The 17,230-nt window shown below is 41.0% G+C and overlaps 1 protein-coding gene across 1 annotated transcript in view; it reads right to left on the reverse strand.

The window, feature by feature from the left end:
* Positions 1 to 10,502: 10,502 nt before the first annotated feature.
* The window catches only part of NRDE2 (NRDE-2, necessary for RNA interference, domain containing), a 76,427-nt gene continuing 69,699 nt past the window's right edge, over positions 10,503 to 17,230 (reverse strand). The window contains 2 exon segments of the mRNA XM_074956109.1: positions 10,503 to 13,259; positions 13,917 to 13,988. Coding sequence (XP_074812210.1) covers positions 13,134 to 13,259; positions 13,917 to 13,988 — 198 coding nt within the window. The 3' untranslated portion in view covers positions 10,503 to 13,133.

Genomic DNA, 17,230 nt, shown 5'->3' on the forward strand with positions numbered 1-17,230 from the left:
AATGGCAGATGAAATTCAATGTTGATAAATGCAAAGTAATGCAGATTGGAAAAAATAATCCCAACTATACACACAAAATGATGGGTTCTAAATTAGCTGTTACCACCCAAGATAGATCTTGGAGTCACCATGGATCATTCTCTGAAAACTTCCACTCAGTGCGCAGCAGCAACCACAAAGGTTAACAGTACATTAGGAACTATTAGCAAAAGGCTAAGACAGAAAATATCATAATGCCACTATATAAATCCATGGAATGCTCACATCTTGAACACTGCATGCAATTCTGGTTGCCCCATCTCAAAAAGGATCTAGTGAAACTGGAAAAGGTTCAGAGAAGAGCAACAAAGATGATAAAGGGTATAGAACAGCTTCCATAGGACATGAATGAGGGCTGTTCGTTTTAGAAAACAGATAACAAAGGGGAAATATGATAGAGGTCTATAAAAATCATGAATGGTGTGGAAAAAGTGAACAGAGATGTGTTATTTACCTTTTCACACCATACATAAACCAGGAGTCACTCTATTAAATTAATAGGCAGCAGATTTAATACAAACAAGATGAAGTACTTCTTCACACAACGCAGTCAACCTCTGGAACTCGTTACTCTGAGTTGTGATGGAGATCAAAAGTATAACTGGGTTTAAAAAAAAAAAAAAGATCTGAGTAAGTTCATGGAAGATATCAATGGCTATTAGCATAGATAGTCAGGAACACAACCCCATACTCAGCACAACTCTAAACCTTTGACTACCAGAGGCTGGGAGTGGAGGAAGGGGTTGGTTCACTCCATAACTGCCCTGTTTGTACACTCCTCCTGAAGCTCTGCTACAGGCCACTGTCAGAGACAGTATACTGGGCAAGATGGACCATGGCCTGACCCAGTATGGCAGCTCTTATGTTCTTAACTTCGGATTCATGTACCCGGGCATTCGTGCCAGAAGTGCTTGTTCAGTAACCCAATCTGAGAACAGAACCACCACCAAAAGGCTTATCTGAGACAACAAAACTAACCACCAAAGATCAACACTGAGTATTCACAAAGAAGAACAGTTTGTGATCAGTCCACAGAAGTAAAAATCTTGGATCAGCAGATCTGCCAAACATTTTTAAAAAACAGTTACATCTGATGATATTCAAAGGTATCTGAATATCCTCAGATGCTTCCTGAAGATGTTCTTCAAGCAGAAAGAGAGGCTAAATTTGTCAGATAATTTATTCATTGTGAATCATTCACTCATCTCTAACCAGGACACTCAAAGCTCTGCTTAAAAATGCTGAAATACCCACTTATAAAATCTTTTGCTCTTGACTACTGCTACATACATCTCAATTGTAGCCATTTGTTTTTTCATGATTATTAAATATGTCATAAGTAAGGGCTTAAAAGGTACAGTGCAATTGTCTGAGCAAAGGGCACACTATGTATGGAAATGAGATGGTCAAGTTCAGGATCCTGACAAAAGGAAGAAAGGAGAGCAGCAGAATATGGACCCTGGCCTTCAGAAAAGCAGACTTTGACTCCCTCAGGGAACTGATGGGCAGGAACCTCTGGGAGGCTAATATGAGGGGGAAAGGAATCCAGGAGAGCTGGCTGTATTTTAAAGAAGCCTTATTGAGGGCGCAGGAACAAACCATCCCAATGTGCAGAAAGAATTGCAAATATGGCAGGTGACCAGCTTGGCTTAACAGAGAAATCATCACTGAGTTTAAACACAAAAAGGAAGCTTACAAGAAGTGGAAACTTGGACAGATGAGTAGGGAGGAGTATAAAGATATTGCTTGAGTATGCAGGGGTATAATCAGGAAGACCAAAGCACAATTGGAGTTGCAGCTAGCAAGGGATGTGAAGGGTAACAAGAAAGGTTTCTACAGGTACGTTAGCAACAAGGTGATGGTCAGGGAAAGTGTGGGACCCTTACTGAATGGGGGAGGCAACATAGTGACAGATGATGTGGAAAAAGCTGAAGTACTCAATGCTTAAATGACTGCTCCTTGGAGCAGCTGGTACAGGAACCCACAAGGGGAGAGGCAACTCTCGATTTAGTCCTGAGTGGAGCGCAGGATCTGGTCCAAGAGGTAACTATAACAGGACTGCTTGGAAATAGTGACCATAATAACATTTAACATTCCTGCGGTGGGAAGGACACCTCAACAACCCAACACTGTGGCATTTAATTTCAGAAAGGGGAACTATGCAAAAATGAGGAGTTTAATTAAACAGGAATTAAAACGTACAGTGACTAGAGTGAAATCCCTGCAAGCTGCACGGATACTTTTCAAAGACACCATAATAGAGGCTCAACTTAAATGTATACCCCAAATTAAAAAACACAGTAAAAGAACTAAAAGAGAGCCACCATGGCTTAAACAACCATGTAAAAGAAGCAGTGAGAGATAAAAAGGCATCTTTTAAAAAGTGGAAGTCAATCCTGATCCTAGTGAGGTAAATAGAAAGGAACATAAACACTGCCAAATTAAGTGTAAAAGTGTCATAAGAAAAGCCAAAAAGGAGTTTGAAGAACAGCTAGTCAAGATTCTTTGCTAGAGATCTCAAGAGTTCTAATCCTCTCGCTAGTAAAATACAGTAAAACTATCTTAGGCAAAGCGATTTTTAATGACCTCTAAAGTGTCCATGAGTAACAAACCTGCAAAGTGCCTCTTCTTTTCCCTTAAGAAACAAAAACTCAGCCTTGAAACTGAAGTCTATTTGTATTAAACTGGAAAGCAATAACATAAGAAGTAACCTGAGAGCCAAACATAAAACTCCAAACGTTTTATTCAAACAAACAATTTGGAGGTGTATTTTTACCTCTGTCCTGCACTAGGGAAAACACCATTAAACTGTAACAGATTCCCTCTGCTTGTAAATTATAAAGTATGTTTTGAAAGCCTTAGAGGGATCTCTCATGGCTCCAGTGAGCAAGTTAAGCAATGTAAAAAACAAACTGCTTACATATTATCTCAAGCACAACACTGTAAACTGTCAGAATAGGACATTAAAGGTGGAGTTGAAACAAATAAGGGCTGGAGTGAGCAACTGGCCTTTCCAATGGGGAAGAGACTACTATGGAATATACAATATGGAGCATACCCAGAGTCAAGGAGAATGCTTCATCAAACCTTGCCGCTAGAGTTGGATGAATACAGTAGCAACAAGGTCAGCAACCATTCACTTGAATATTGAATGGCTGTTTGCTTTAACCATGTTTGTACCTTTACTCACAGTTTTCAGGGATTTGCACAAAAAGGGTTTTGTTTGCACTAACATTTGGGGACTGGCTGTTCTTCCTATGAATTAATCTCCATACTTACACATGGACAAGAGGATTTGTGTGCAAGAACAAGAGGATTTGCAATTTATTATTCAGAATTTGATATTTCATATTTTCCTGTTTAAAAAGCGTCACTCATCCAAACAGGAAGCAAAAATGATGCCATGTGACTTAGGTGATCAATTACACACCATAACTAATGAACAATGAAGAGCACAAAGTGAACAGTTTGTGAACAACACATATAGCATATTGGTTGGCATGAACTATTTGGCAAATACTTGTGAATAATGCAGAAATCAGGAACGGTTTGTCAATGATTCACAAACAGGAAAAGGGGCTGAATTCATTGAATAATTTATTCAGGTCTCTTTCCATGTTCTCTGCTCATAGCGTCAAGTGGTTGGGGAGCGAATTGTGCTTACTCCCCTTTTTAGCAATACAAATAGCCCAATTTAAACTAGATTCAATATGCCAGACCTCCTGCTGACTATCATCTTGTAAATGCATGGCATAATGAATAGATGGGGTACAAATCTAAATACACACACAAAGATATATATACACACCTAAATAATATTTCTCCCTCTTTGGTATTTATACTAACTCATGATCCAAGAAGGATGCCTGTGTCTGTGGAGGTGTCAATCTCATTACTTTTTCAAATATTTATGTCAAGCTCAACACCAGATTATGAGTGCCTCATATATAAAGTTACTGTCACAACTCATACAGTATATAATGACTCGGCTGCTGTATCATAGTGATAAGCATGGTATAAAATCCTAGACAGATTATACCAATAGTCTGCAGCTCTGATAATGACGAGAAAGTAAATGCTATTGTTATGGGAGTCTTTCCCAGACACCAGCTAGCTACTCTCTGCTCATATTAGGACAGGGTTCATCTGGCATTTACTCACTGCAGCCGAACCAGGTGGTTGCAGTTAGGATCATCTCCAGTTTTATCTGTGACCCTGGCTCCAACACTGTGCATACACCAACATGAGTCTTCATCACACTGAGTAGCTTTAAAGGTGCCATCTTCCTCACATTCAGGGTCATACACATTATCCACATCTCGTGGGCCACTGGGATGACTCAGACCATTTCTGCTCTTTTAGAGCAGCTCTAAGTGCATCAGGCGACACTTTGGGGTGACTAAAAAAAATATGAGAAAAGCCATAAGGAGAGAATGTGGTGTAGTGCATAACTGGATGTTCTGAAGAATAAAATCATCATGAACTATTCTCCTCTCTCACCACCTACACAGCTGGTGCCCAGATACCATGGTGATGAGCATGGTATAAATGACTATTTAGACAGTGCCACTGACTGTGAAAACAGCAGTATAATCGTTCCATTTGCCTATATAAATCACTGCACTGCCGGTATTTTCTTATATTCTCCTGTTATTAAACAGCCCTGTTAGCCCATAACCAGTTGATGACACTTAAACTGTTTGTAGCTGATATTGTTAAACAGCTTCTGCAGAAGGTGGTTCCGCCTGCAGAGGAATGAAGATCTCCCACTTCAGGTGTTCAACAAAGGGAACAACAATCCAAGTGTAACACTAACACCCCAGTGGTTCATCTGCAGCAGGGATCAAACTGAGCACTGCCTGATCTTAACGGAGGAGCTTCTACTGGCTGAGCTACAAGACATGTCTGTCAGCAGAGGCTGTAGCAGGCTCAATCTCTAGCTGGTCTAGAGGAGGATAGAGTGCCACACCAAGCAGGTATGCTTCCAGAAGTATGGTTAAAGGAGGGCTGCAGTATGACACACCCAAAAGGATCCCCATGTGCCATCACAGGAACAGCCAGGAAAAATCCTAATGGGGACTAAAGAAGCAGCAAAGTGAGTCTTTTCACATGGAAGGACGAAAAGCCCCAGCTAGTGAATGTCACATGTGCAAGGACTCAGGAGGCGGCACTGGGTGGGGCACTCATATTAACAGATCAGGGTAACAGTAGGATTATCCTGTGTGCGCCCCACTGTGGGTGGGACAATGGGGCTGAACGTTAGATCTTTTTGCATTCTGTTTCAAATGGAGTCCTGATAGGAAGGGTTATAAACAACGGGGTCAGGATTAAAACTGCCTTGGTTTTGTGCAGATGTGGTGTTTCAGGGTTGTGCCCTTTGTATTTTCCTATCTAGTTAATATCTAACTAAAGCCTAATCCAACTCCAAACTTCTCTGAGATACTCCAGCCCTAATAAAGTGAGCCTCAGAAAAACCCTGACCTGGCCATAGTGACCTACAGTTTCTGACATCCAGGGTCAATTACTGCAATTCATTATTGTATCTAAGAATGAAACCACACAACCTGGTAAAGTTCAAATGGTTACAGATCACCACCACCAGATGCTGTGAACACATCATCCTTATGCATCAGCCTCTGCACTTGCTCTCCATTGAATATAAGGCTCAGGTCTCTGTCCTAAAATAAAAGGAGTACTTGTGGCACCTTAGAGACTAACAAATGTATTTGAGCATAAGCTTTCGTGAGCTACAGCTCACTTCATCAGATGCTGTAGCTCACGAAAGCTTGTGCTCAAATAAATTTGTTAGTCTCTAAGGTACCACAAGTACTCCTTTTCTTTTTGCAAATACAGACTAACACGGCTGCTACTCTGAAACCTGTCCTAAAATACAAAGCTCTCTAGGGGCCTGTCCCAAGCTACCTGAGAAATCACCTCTGCCTTCATGACCCTGACCTCTCACAACAGCTACATCCCACTGTTCACCAGTCAGGAACACTCATGAGCATGGGATCCAGAACTTCCATAGAAGCTGGACTCAGACTATGGAATGAGAGAATAACCACCTCTGCATTTTCAGAACCAAATGCAAAACTTATTTCTTCAACTTAGCTTTATTGCAGCAATTTCTACCCTCACACTTAACGCTCATCCCCACAGCACACCTCCGCACACACACACACACACACCAAAAAAAACCCCAAAACAAAACAAAAAAACCAAACCACATACTAACTAGTCAAATTTTTACCCTAAAAAGCGGGGAAGAAAGAGCGAGATTGTTTTGTTAATTTGGGGAGCTGTTCAGATACTCTGGTGTCGAGGACCATGTAAATAAATAGAGAGGTTAAAGACAGACTAGACAATACGTGTTAAAGGAAGGGTCCAAGAATAAAATAAATTAGAGATGAAAAGGAACTAGTAGGTCATCTAATCACTCCCCTCCTCACAAAAATCATGCCAGAACCTTTCCCTACAGTATGTTCTCCAGAGCTTTGTCCATTCTAGTTTCAAGCGTCTTAGGGATGAGGATTCCCTTGGGAGATCCATTCACACAAAGTTATGTTGCATTCAGCAAGCCAAAACAGATGGAAATATAATGAAACTCCTTGAAACACCAAGTGAGAACATGGAATGCTTACTAAAAGCATTTTAAGAAAACTTCCTACTGCAACAGTGCATTTCTTTTAGCAGTCTCTGAAACTCTAAGCAGAGATCCTGCCATGCTGCTTGCCCATAGTTTGGGTGTATGGAGGGGAAGAAGGGTACCCTACCATATGTCCTCTTTCCTAAGCTCAGCACATTGAAAGAAATTCTATATACATGTAAGATCTCACGCATATAAATGATTTATTCACCTCTGAAGTGCAGCCCCCTTGGCAGTATAGTGCACCAGCTTTTTATCAGTGCACAAACACAGTTCAATTGAAGAACCAAAACAACCAGGTCACTAGTTTAGCAGGTCTCATATGTATTTGTATTACCACACTGAGATCACAGACTAGTTAACTGCACAGTATATATGAGATACAAGGTGTGTGAGGTAATCTCTTCTATGGGACCAGTTTCTGTTGGTGAAAGATGCAAGCTTTTGAGCTACACAGAAGAAGAGCTCTGTGTAGCTCAAAAGCTTGTCTTTTTCATCAACAGAAGTTGGTCCCATAAAAGATATTATCTCACCCATCTTATCTTTCTCATATTCTGGGACCAAAACGACTCACAACACTGCAATGTACAATGTATATGTAAGTGACAGGAACTCTCTCCTCCCCCAAAATGATTTACACCGGTTGCAGTTTACAGTGAGGCTGTCATAGCCCAGAAAGACAACTTCACATGTCCCACATCTGTTCAAGTGACAGGTCACATACTCATTGTACTGGCAGTAGGCATCTTCACACACATCATCATAATCAGTTTCCATGGGCAGGCAATGCATCTGGGCACTCATCATCTAAAAGAGAGGTTTGCTTTCATTAAACGCTATCTTCAGCTTTCTTGGCCACTGCCATTTCCTAATTAACTACCCCAAATATATAATTGGAGAATCTCAGTCATACTGACAGCCTTGGAGACTGATATCTTTGTATTTACAGGCCAGGTACTATTGAATATGATTAAAATTCAAGACAGCAAACAAAAATATAAAGCAGCAACACCATAGATCCATAGATTTCAAAGTGCTTTACTAAGGAGGTCAGGATCATTATCCCTGTGAGGCTCAGTCAGGGGAAGTGACTTACCCAAGGCCACAGAAAACCAGCGGCAGAGCTAATAATTGAACCGTGGGCTCCTGATTCCCAGTCCAGTGCACTAGCTGTTAGAATACCTTGCCTCCCAGATCTTGTTAGCTGAAAGTTCAGTGCTCAGCCTCTGAATTCCCACTCTACAGAATATAACTGGTTTGGGTTCATCTGGTCTCAGGCAAAGATTTAGAAACAGATATCTTGGGAAGAAGAAAAAAAAAGACTTTCGAGGCAAACAATCAGTGTTGATGAGATCTTGATATGAAATGCACACAATCCAGAATCACAGATGGCAAAGCAAACTTCATCCAGGAAAGTTCTGCTAGATTCCCTTCTTAGTAATGAGAGAAAAACGATCATTCACTGTTACTCAGAACCACTGGTCCAAGTACCTTTTCGCGTACTGGGACAGGAGATACATGGCAGATGACTTCCAAAATGACTACACAGAAGAAAACCCCGTGGAAACATCTTTTTCCCTTGGCCCTATGCAATAGAAACAGTGACATAGTAGTTCTAAAAAGGGTTTTCCCATTTACCCACTACATGGCTGGCAGTTTAATCTCCAGCAGTCAGTTCCAGTTCATTAAAGCTCCAGTTTGCCATTATGTCTTCCAGGTACAGTTCATCACACAGAAGTGGAGCTACATATTTTAAACCCAAAGCAATGTGGGACATTTACGGTACTGAAAAGAAAGCACTGCACGATCTAGCTCATAAGCACTTTTCTCAGTGAAAAGGCCTATTTGAAGAGGAAAGTACAGTCGTGTTGTGGGACTAAATTTAACTTGGCAGGATATCCAATTCCATGGAAGGAAGGTGGAAATTTGGCTCAGGATGAATTTCACACAGTAGGCTGGATTCTCAGCTGGTGTAAATCAGTGTTGCTAATGGAGCTACACCAATTCACACCATCTGAGAATCTGACCCTGTATCTTCAGGCTCTTATACCCAATAGAGAGGGGTGGATTTTAAACTGACTACTGCACTGAATCTTACTGAATTAACTAAATGGCTGGTCCCAGAATCAGATATCACTTCCCCTCAGTCTTTTACCCCTCACATTCTCCCTGTCCCCTTTTCCCCTAAGCAGTCCTCCTCAAACTTCCTCCTGCTCCCTACATCTCTTGAGCTTCTTGCAGTTATCTATCCAGGCTCCTGATTTTCAATGGTTCATAATTTGGGCAGGTTAGCAAGACCAGGGCAACCCCCCTCCCAAATTTCTAGACCCTCCTTTCCCCTCCCCCCAAAGCCTCCTTCTTTTACTGGGGTTTCAGGATTGCAGAGCTCTTTGTAGTAGAGAAAGTGCTGTATGATGATGGTTCCCCCCCCGCCCCTCGCTTCTCTTAGCATCAGGTACTTCAAGCCTCCCAATACTGTGAACTGCTGAATAAGCACTAGGCTCTGTAGGTACATGCCCTAGGAACCTGGCTCAGTGAGCCGTATGGGAGCATGGTTAAAATGCACAAGAATCTAGTCTGCTGCACCAGGCACTTCTGCTCCAGAAAAGCGAGAAATCAAAGAGGAACCAGGTGCAGCTGTGAGGCTACGGAGAAAGGAGACTGCCCAGCCATCCCTCCCCACCCCAAGTTCCTCCCCCATAGGGCTGGGGTCAGTACCTGCATGAAGGGTCCAGGCTGCTGCCATTGCTGCTGCTCCCATTCTTCAGGCAGGGAGGTGGGACAAAGGTTTCCTCACCCTGCTCCTGCTTTTGCCAGCTAGAGTCTCCCTCCTGTCAGGCCTACTCTTACCACTGCTCCATGTCTGCTGACGGGCTGAGGGAAGATGAGGAATCTGGCTTAATGCTCCCTTGCTGCTACTCCAATTCTTCAGCAAGCCTAGGGCACCCTCCAGTACTAAAGGGGAGGAGCAGGGCCTGGCTCACTGATACAGATCAAGACAATGGGTATGAAACAATGGGTTCTGGCATGGCAAAGGAGCAGGGGCCAATACAAGGGTGATGCCAAAAACTTTCCTTTTATATGCCTGAGGAGTGACTTGTCTTACAGAGGCCCTGCAAAGGAATTCTTAAACATTGGGCTTGTGTGCTCTCTTGCTGCTTTATGATGGATAAAGATGACCTAAAAGATTTAAAAATAAAAAAATCTGCTTTAAAAAAACCACAACCTTAGAAATGCCAGGAATATACAGTCCAATTCTCCTGCTTTTGCTGCAGAACTTGTTGGGTGTCTCAGAGATGCTCTAACCCCTTACCTAAAGGGCTAGGGATGTGGAAAAAGGACATTTCTAGAAACTGAGTAGACATGTAATGTAATATTTCTGTGACCCATGTCTTTTCTCCTCCGGCTAGCCTGACATTCAGCCCAGGCAAAATCATGGAAAGACTGATACGGGGTGCAATCAGTAACAAATTAAAGGATGGTAGTGTAGTTGACAGCATGGTTTTATGGAAAAATAAGTCTTGTGACACAAAGCTCATTTTTCTTGATGAAATTACAAGCCTGAATAATAAAAAGTAATTCGGAATATGGCATGCATAAGACTTCTGTAAGGTATTTGACTTAGAACTGGACAACATTCTGATTGAAAAATTAACAATATAAAGAATACCAATGGAACGTAATCCATGAAATGGATTACAAACTGACAAATCTCAAAAACTAAATTGTAAATGGAAAACCATCATCCAAGAGGCTATTTCACATGGGATCCTGCAGGAATCTGTTGTTGGCCCAATGCCATCCAATATCTTTATCAGTAATCGCGAAGAAAATATAAAACCATTTCTGTTAAAGAAGACACTAAAATTGGTGAAATGGTAATGAAGGACAGGTGAGTTTTACAAAGCAATCTGGATCACATAATAAGCTGGGCTCACTTGAACATGTGTTTTAATACAGCCAAACTGCCAGGAACACAGAATGTAGGTCACACTTACAGAATGGGGAACTGTATCTTGGAAAGCAGTGACTCAAATAGATTTAGGGTCATGGTGCACAACCAACTGAACATAAGCTACCAGGCTGAAGCTGTGGTTAAGAGGGCTAACTCAGATACACAAGCAGGAGAAATATCATGTAAGAATAAGGAATGGCAATTACATCTGCATACAGCACTGTACAGTAAGTTCATAGAACTGGGGGCCAGCCAGCCATTGTTGCTGCTCTTAGTCTTCAGGTGCGGAGAAAAGGGTCTGGGGAAATGGGCCTGCACCCACCACCCCCAACCTGCTTACACTTACACTTCTCAGAGGGTGGAGTGGAGTCAATGACTTGCTCTTATGCATGCGAAATGAGACCCTGAAATCACAAACTTTCTAGCTCTGGTGCTGGGAGAGGAGAAGCAGGGTAAAGTGAGCTAGAAGGAGAGAAAATGGACAAGTGTGAGCAAGAGGATGAATGTAGGGAGAGAGGCGGAGAATAATATAGAGCAGGAGCTCCTGGAACTTCCCCATCCCAGGGGAGAAAAAGCAAAGCAATGTAGCAAAGCAGAAACAGACCTCCAAGGGTGGGCAGAGTCTAGGTATGCCAGATCCTCTTCTACACCCCTACCATTGGCCACATCTCAAAGGGGAACAGAGAATGAGTGACTCAATTTTTGATCCACCAAAGAAACAGAAAAGTTAGAGTCTGACCTCTCTTTCTTCACCCACCACCCAGTAACAAGCTGCTAGCTCTAATTTGAGTGTTCCTGCCATCTCTCAGACTCACATGAAACTGGGGTTTTAGAAGTAATGGATTTTTTAAAAAGAAAAATATCATTGAATCCATTAATTTTGAAACAAAAATGTAGCCAAACTTGCACTTAATCAGAGCGATAATATGAGGCTAAATTTACTAAGTAAAGCAATTTAAGATCTTCAGTAAAAGTTGCTACAGAAGTATTATAAAATTTAAGAACATGGTCAAACATTTGCACATCCCCATCTCTATTCAAAATACGTTCACAAGATGGATAAATGAATTACAATGCAAACTAAAATGGACTTAGCCTGTGCTGCAATGCTAACAGATCTCATCAGCTGACCAGGGTTGGGCTGGACAGGAGCCCTCCGTGGTATATCTCATTGCGGCAGAGATAAGTATAAGTGATTGAGTAGCTAGCACTCTTCCTTCAGAGTCGATACAAAACCAATACCCCATATGATATTAAAGGGCTCTGCTGTTGGAGGTAGTTTCTTTCACAGATGAAAACTCAGATCCTCATCATTTGCAGTCTTAACAACAAGGGCGCAAAATCCAGTGTCTTGTTCATATTTTAGCACTTTCTATATAACTAAATTCCCTATTTATTTTCATCTGAACATAGTAACATTACACATTTGTTTATGATGGGAAGTGGAAAAAATATGCTATACACTGTTAAACAGTTGCCATATTCCGTCTTATATCAGTGTTGACTAGCCTGTAAAGTACAGAGTTGCTATAAACAGTCTAATATTCTGAGCAGTCATCTTAGGCACCTCAAAATAGAATTACCATTTCTTTCTCTCATGACAATTACCCAATGTATGTTGGGAGTACAGGGAAGTTAATTATAATAGCTTGCGTATTTAAAACAAAACAAAAACTTGCTGCTAGAAAAGATCTAGGTATTAAAAATGAAGATGTATACATTTTCCTCACCAAAATTAACATTTAAAAAATAAAAAAATCCAAGTTCCAATGAAATTAAAATATTTAAGTATGTTTTTCATAAATATTTACATTAGAATTGTCATATCATGTACACATGCAAAGACAAAGCTGATAACTTGTCAAACAAGTTTTGGCTTTTAACAGTTTATCAACTGAGCTAATTGTTGCTTGGATATTTTTTCAAGAGTTTTACTTATCTTCTTGTTTTGTACAGAGAGCAAGATACTGGAACATACGTGGATATTTATATATACATTCACACCAAGCAGGACATATTTAGCCTGTTGACAGCAGCAGATTGTAAAGGGTACATTTGGCAGATGTTTACTTCCTGTGCTGCCTAGCAAATTGTAGTAGGCATGTCTTGACATTCCACTGAATTCAAGGGATGGCTGTATTAAACTGTAGCATACGAGTTGTAGGTGGGGTCCAACAGCAAATTAATTACCAGTAAGTATCATTTTGTGGATTTCGCTGTACTTTCCAGAAAAACAGATGTATTTACATGTGTAAAGCAGCCCACTACAAGATGTGGAACAAATTCTAGGATATTTACAGCTAGTGGTGTGGCACAGTAATAGCAAAGTTTTTAACAAATTATTCTTAGTAAGAAAAATATGTGCATAGTCCGTTGAAGTCCCAGTCAAAGATAATGGCTGAAGACCATTATAGTTGGCCTTTTGGACATCAAAATTCCCTTTTTTGTTTGTTTGTTTTTTCTTTTTCTTTTTCGTTCTTGCACCATCTTCTTCTAATCTTCCAGTAGCAATTCCAGTTCTTCTATAGGTACCCTTACTCTCAATTCTTTTTCAATCATTAGATCTAGGGTCTCTTGCAGTTGATCTGGAAAATACTCTATTGCATCCATATACAGCACCTATGAATACAATTTAAAAAAAAGAACATTTACTCAGACATTTTTCTGTTCAAGAAAGAGGGACTAGACAGAAAGGAGTACATACAACTAGCAGATGCAACCAGCATTTCAGCATATGTATAAGAAAGAATAAAGATAGGGGTATGGACTATAAATGACTAGGTCTCTTATTCAGCATCCAAATGTAGGGTCTGAAATGTGCTGAATCTCTTGAAGCTCCTTTTAATTTCAATGGGAGTCATAGGTGCTTGCCAATTTATTTATTTATTTTCTGCAATTCTCTGAATTCCTTCTAATTTGTCTTCTACATATTTCTGCTACTGACATACTCAGAATTAAACACGGTACTCAGAACACCATCTCTCTGGGGTCACAGGGAGGGGGATCGTCTCCATGCTTTATACAATACGATTCCTCAACTTATGAACCTGAAAACTGCACTGGCCACTTTATTTATTTATTGTTTACCCTGCAAATTTACCTCTCATTTGTAGTCAATCTTTGGTATCTTTTGACAGTAAGAGTTCCCTCACTTTTCCTTCTTTTCCCACATATGTATCATGGCTAATTACAACCTAAACTTTTCAAATTTATTTCTATAAAAATCTTCATTTCTTGATGACCAATTTAAATTTAAAAACAAAACAAAACACTTACCTTTGCCCAGGGACAGTTCTGAAGGGCTTTATAAAACAGTCCTTTGCTCCTTTCTTTATCCCCTAAAGAAAACTGTGAGGGGAAAAAATCCATATTTCAAATAAAATGGGGCTGCTGAAGTGATATTTTATGTCTTCTTAGAAGCAGAGAAATAACCATGCAAAAGTTCAGACAGAGTTTCCCTGGTGAGGAGTCCTTTATGAACAGACTGTATAATAGGCATATATGTAATATGGTATATTATATTAATGGACTATGATATGAGCAATGCCTTTATGAGGTAGGAGTTGGCCCTTCACAACTCACAAGTGGCGGAGTGAAACAAACACATCAAAGAATGACTAAGAACCTGTTTGACTTTTCACTTGCAAGACAGCTCTTCTCTAATACTGCAGTCAAAGGTTAGCATTAAGCAAGAACACAACTCATGGCATGGAAGCACGGGGCTCCAAGGCAAGTACATTAGCAACTGAGCTATACTATCTTTTCCTGCTAATCTCTAAATACTGTGTCATCCTAACTTTTCTCTCTCCTTAAAAAAACTAGAATATCTAATTGTTCCATTTCCAGATTTTCCTCAATTCCAAATTTGCTAAGAAGTGCTCTCCATTTGTCCATACAATGTTAGTATACTGCTATTTGTACGCAAGTAATAATATTTACATGCACAACAATATTTGCATTTTATAAAGGGGTTACACGGGCAAATTCTATCACCTGCCTACAAAAGCGATAGTCCACAAAAAAAGGGGTGTGGGAATGATAGTGCACATAGTTTCACACATCACAGCAGGAGAAAGGGTTGCGGTCTTCTTGAAAATGTAGACCCTTTTGTTTGCAAAAATTAACTTTGCATCTGTGATAAATTTGGCAGGTCTAGCTATACAATTTATAAATTCAGTGTGAGATTATGAACGGTCTATCTTTAGCAGACTGCAAACTCCATTTTGAATATCTGGGGGTAGCTGTCTCCTCTGCTGTACTTTTGCCTCCATAATGGACAAAAATCCCACAGGGGAGTGATACAGGGTTGACAATAAAGGTTCATTAACTCGGGATGGTCCTCTATGCAAATATAAATATAACTGACAACAGATAGGCTCCCACCCAGAAGTGGTTTGTCAGAGGAGGGCACCTGGCAACAAAGTCACCTAATAAGGGTTTGAGGTCACCTTACAGAGACTAGACAGTGATTAAAGGGCAGGAGTTGAGTGATTTGAGATCTTTAGCCACTTACAATAGGTATGGATACTTGGTGAAAGTGCCAACAAAAAAACCTTGCTGGAACTATGGAGAGCAAATTGGCCCAGTTTTATCGCACATCATCTTTACTGAAGAATCTTACATGGTATTTACAAGAGCCATGTATAAAGCTTTCACCACATCAATTCCAAGAGGTTGTTATAATGTCTACATTCTCTATCTAGATAAGGAGCATGCAGAACTCCTCAATCAGTATGAAGAAAGTCGTGATCCAGACATCACCACACACCTTGAGACAGCTTGAATATTTCTAGAAGAGCAAGATGAGAGCAGGTTAATATGGAACTAAACAACACCTCAAGATCCAGCCACAAAGCCAGGGCATTAATCAGAAAACTTGGTGCTGCTCAGCAGCCTCCAGCATAGTGCCATCACCCAGTCTATCCAAACAGCATTGCTACCCACCTGATAAATGTTGTAAAGGCAGATAAGGACAAAAAGTTTGAAGGAGAGATGAAGAAATAATGACGGCACTAGAAACAGTGCATACCTAAAAGTGAAGACTTCAGCCTTTTGCCACAGATGAAACAGAAAGGGCGATCAAAACACTGAAAACAGATGATATTAAGGGCTTGGTAATAGCTCACCTGAATTCCTGAAGAGCCTGGGAAAAACTAGCAAACACTAAGTAGCCATTTTGCTATCCAGAGTCATCTAGAATTCGATGTAAGAGTCATCTAGAAGAATAAAAAGCCTAAGATCTGGCACAGGACAAAAGGTAATAGTCTTGCCAAAACCTGAGAGAGACAATCGAGTTGCAGCATATTACCACAACTTCATCTCTTTGTTACGATGTGTGTACAAATTACTTGAAAGGCTTATCCTTCAGAGAATTCCTCCCACCCCTTGTCCTGAGCGTAGATGAAACAGGTTTCAGACCAAACCACAGTATCTGTGGTCAAGTGCTGGCACTCACTGCCTACATCACGAATGGCTTCCAGACCAGGCAGAGGACAGATGCAGTATTCCTAGACTTTGCTGCTGCATATAACACGATCTGGCATACAGGCTTAAGGTGCAAAGTGTCATTGGTCATACCGTGATGGGCTGTCAGAGGTGTGGAACTGCTGCTGAGATGCCACCAGTTCGAAGTTTCACATGGACAAAAAAACAGCTCCTGGGGGTCCCAAAACAATGGTATACCTCAGGAATCAGTTCTAGCACTGATACCTTTCATCCTCTTCACAAATGACCTTCCCTACACCACAGCCAGGCCTTTTATCTATGCAGACATCATCTGGCTGGCAGTGCAGGACCAGAATTTCAGTCACCTAGACAGTCTTCAATGCAGATATGAGAAAGTTGGTCCACTACTGTAAAAAATGGAGACTCTAAGTGTCAAAGACCGTTTCCGGCTGTTTGCATCTAAACCACACATAAGGCCAACAAACAGCTCAACATCTTCCTAAATGGACTCAGACTGAACAACAACATAATGCCTGTGTATCTAGGTGTTACACTGGGCCACACCTGGACATGCAAGGAACACCTTACCAAGGCCCCACTGCAAATAAAGACAAGAAACGTCCTGATCAGCCAGCTATCCGGTTCAAACTAAGGAGCCAATGCGAGGTCACTAAAAAGTTCCGGGCTTTCCTCGTGCTATTCTGTAGCAGAATATTGCTCCCCATTGTGGCTTAGCCCCTCTCACATAGGACTAGTGGACATGCACCTGAATGAAACTATGTATATAATAACTGGTACCATGAGACCAACCAACCTGGCCTGGTTGCCGGTCCTGTCCTATACTGCTCCTTCTGACATCAGTTGACAAGTCATCTTACAGAATCTGGGTCTAACACTAATTACAGAGGTCTCTAATCCACCAATCTACCATTTTAGCTAAAGGCACCCAATTTGGACAATTCCTTTTAAGGAACCTCGATGTCACCTGCAGGCAGCATACTAGGAGGCAAGAACAAGCTTCCAACATAGCCTATCTCATGACAGATCCAACTGTCCAGACCCCTGGTTTTGACTTTCCACACCATCTGTGGGCAAAGCTCAATTGCTTCAGATGTAGAGTGATAAGATATACTTCTAGTGACCAT

The sequence above is a fragment of the Natator depressus genome, chromosome 6 (assembly GCF_965152275.1).
Source record: "Natator depressus isolate rNatDep1 chromosome 6, rNatDep2.hap1, whole genome shotgun sequence".
Lineage (NCBI taxonomy): Eukaryota > Metazoa > Chordata > Testudines > Cheloniidae > Natator > Natator depressus.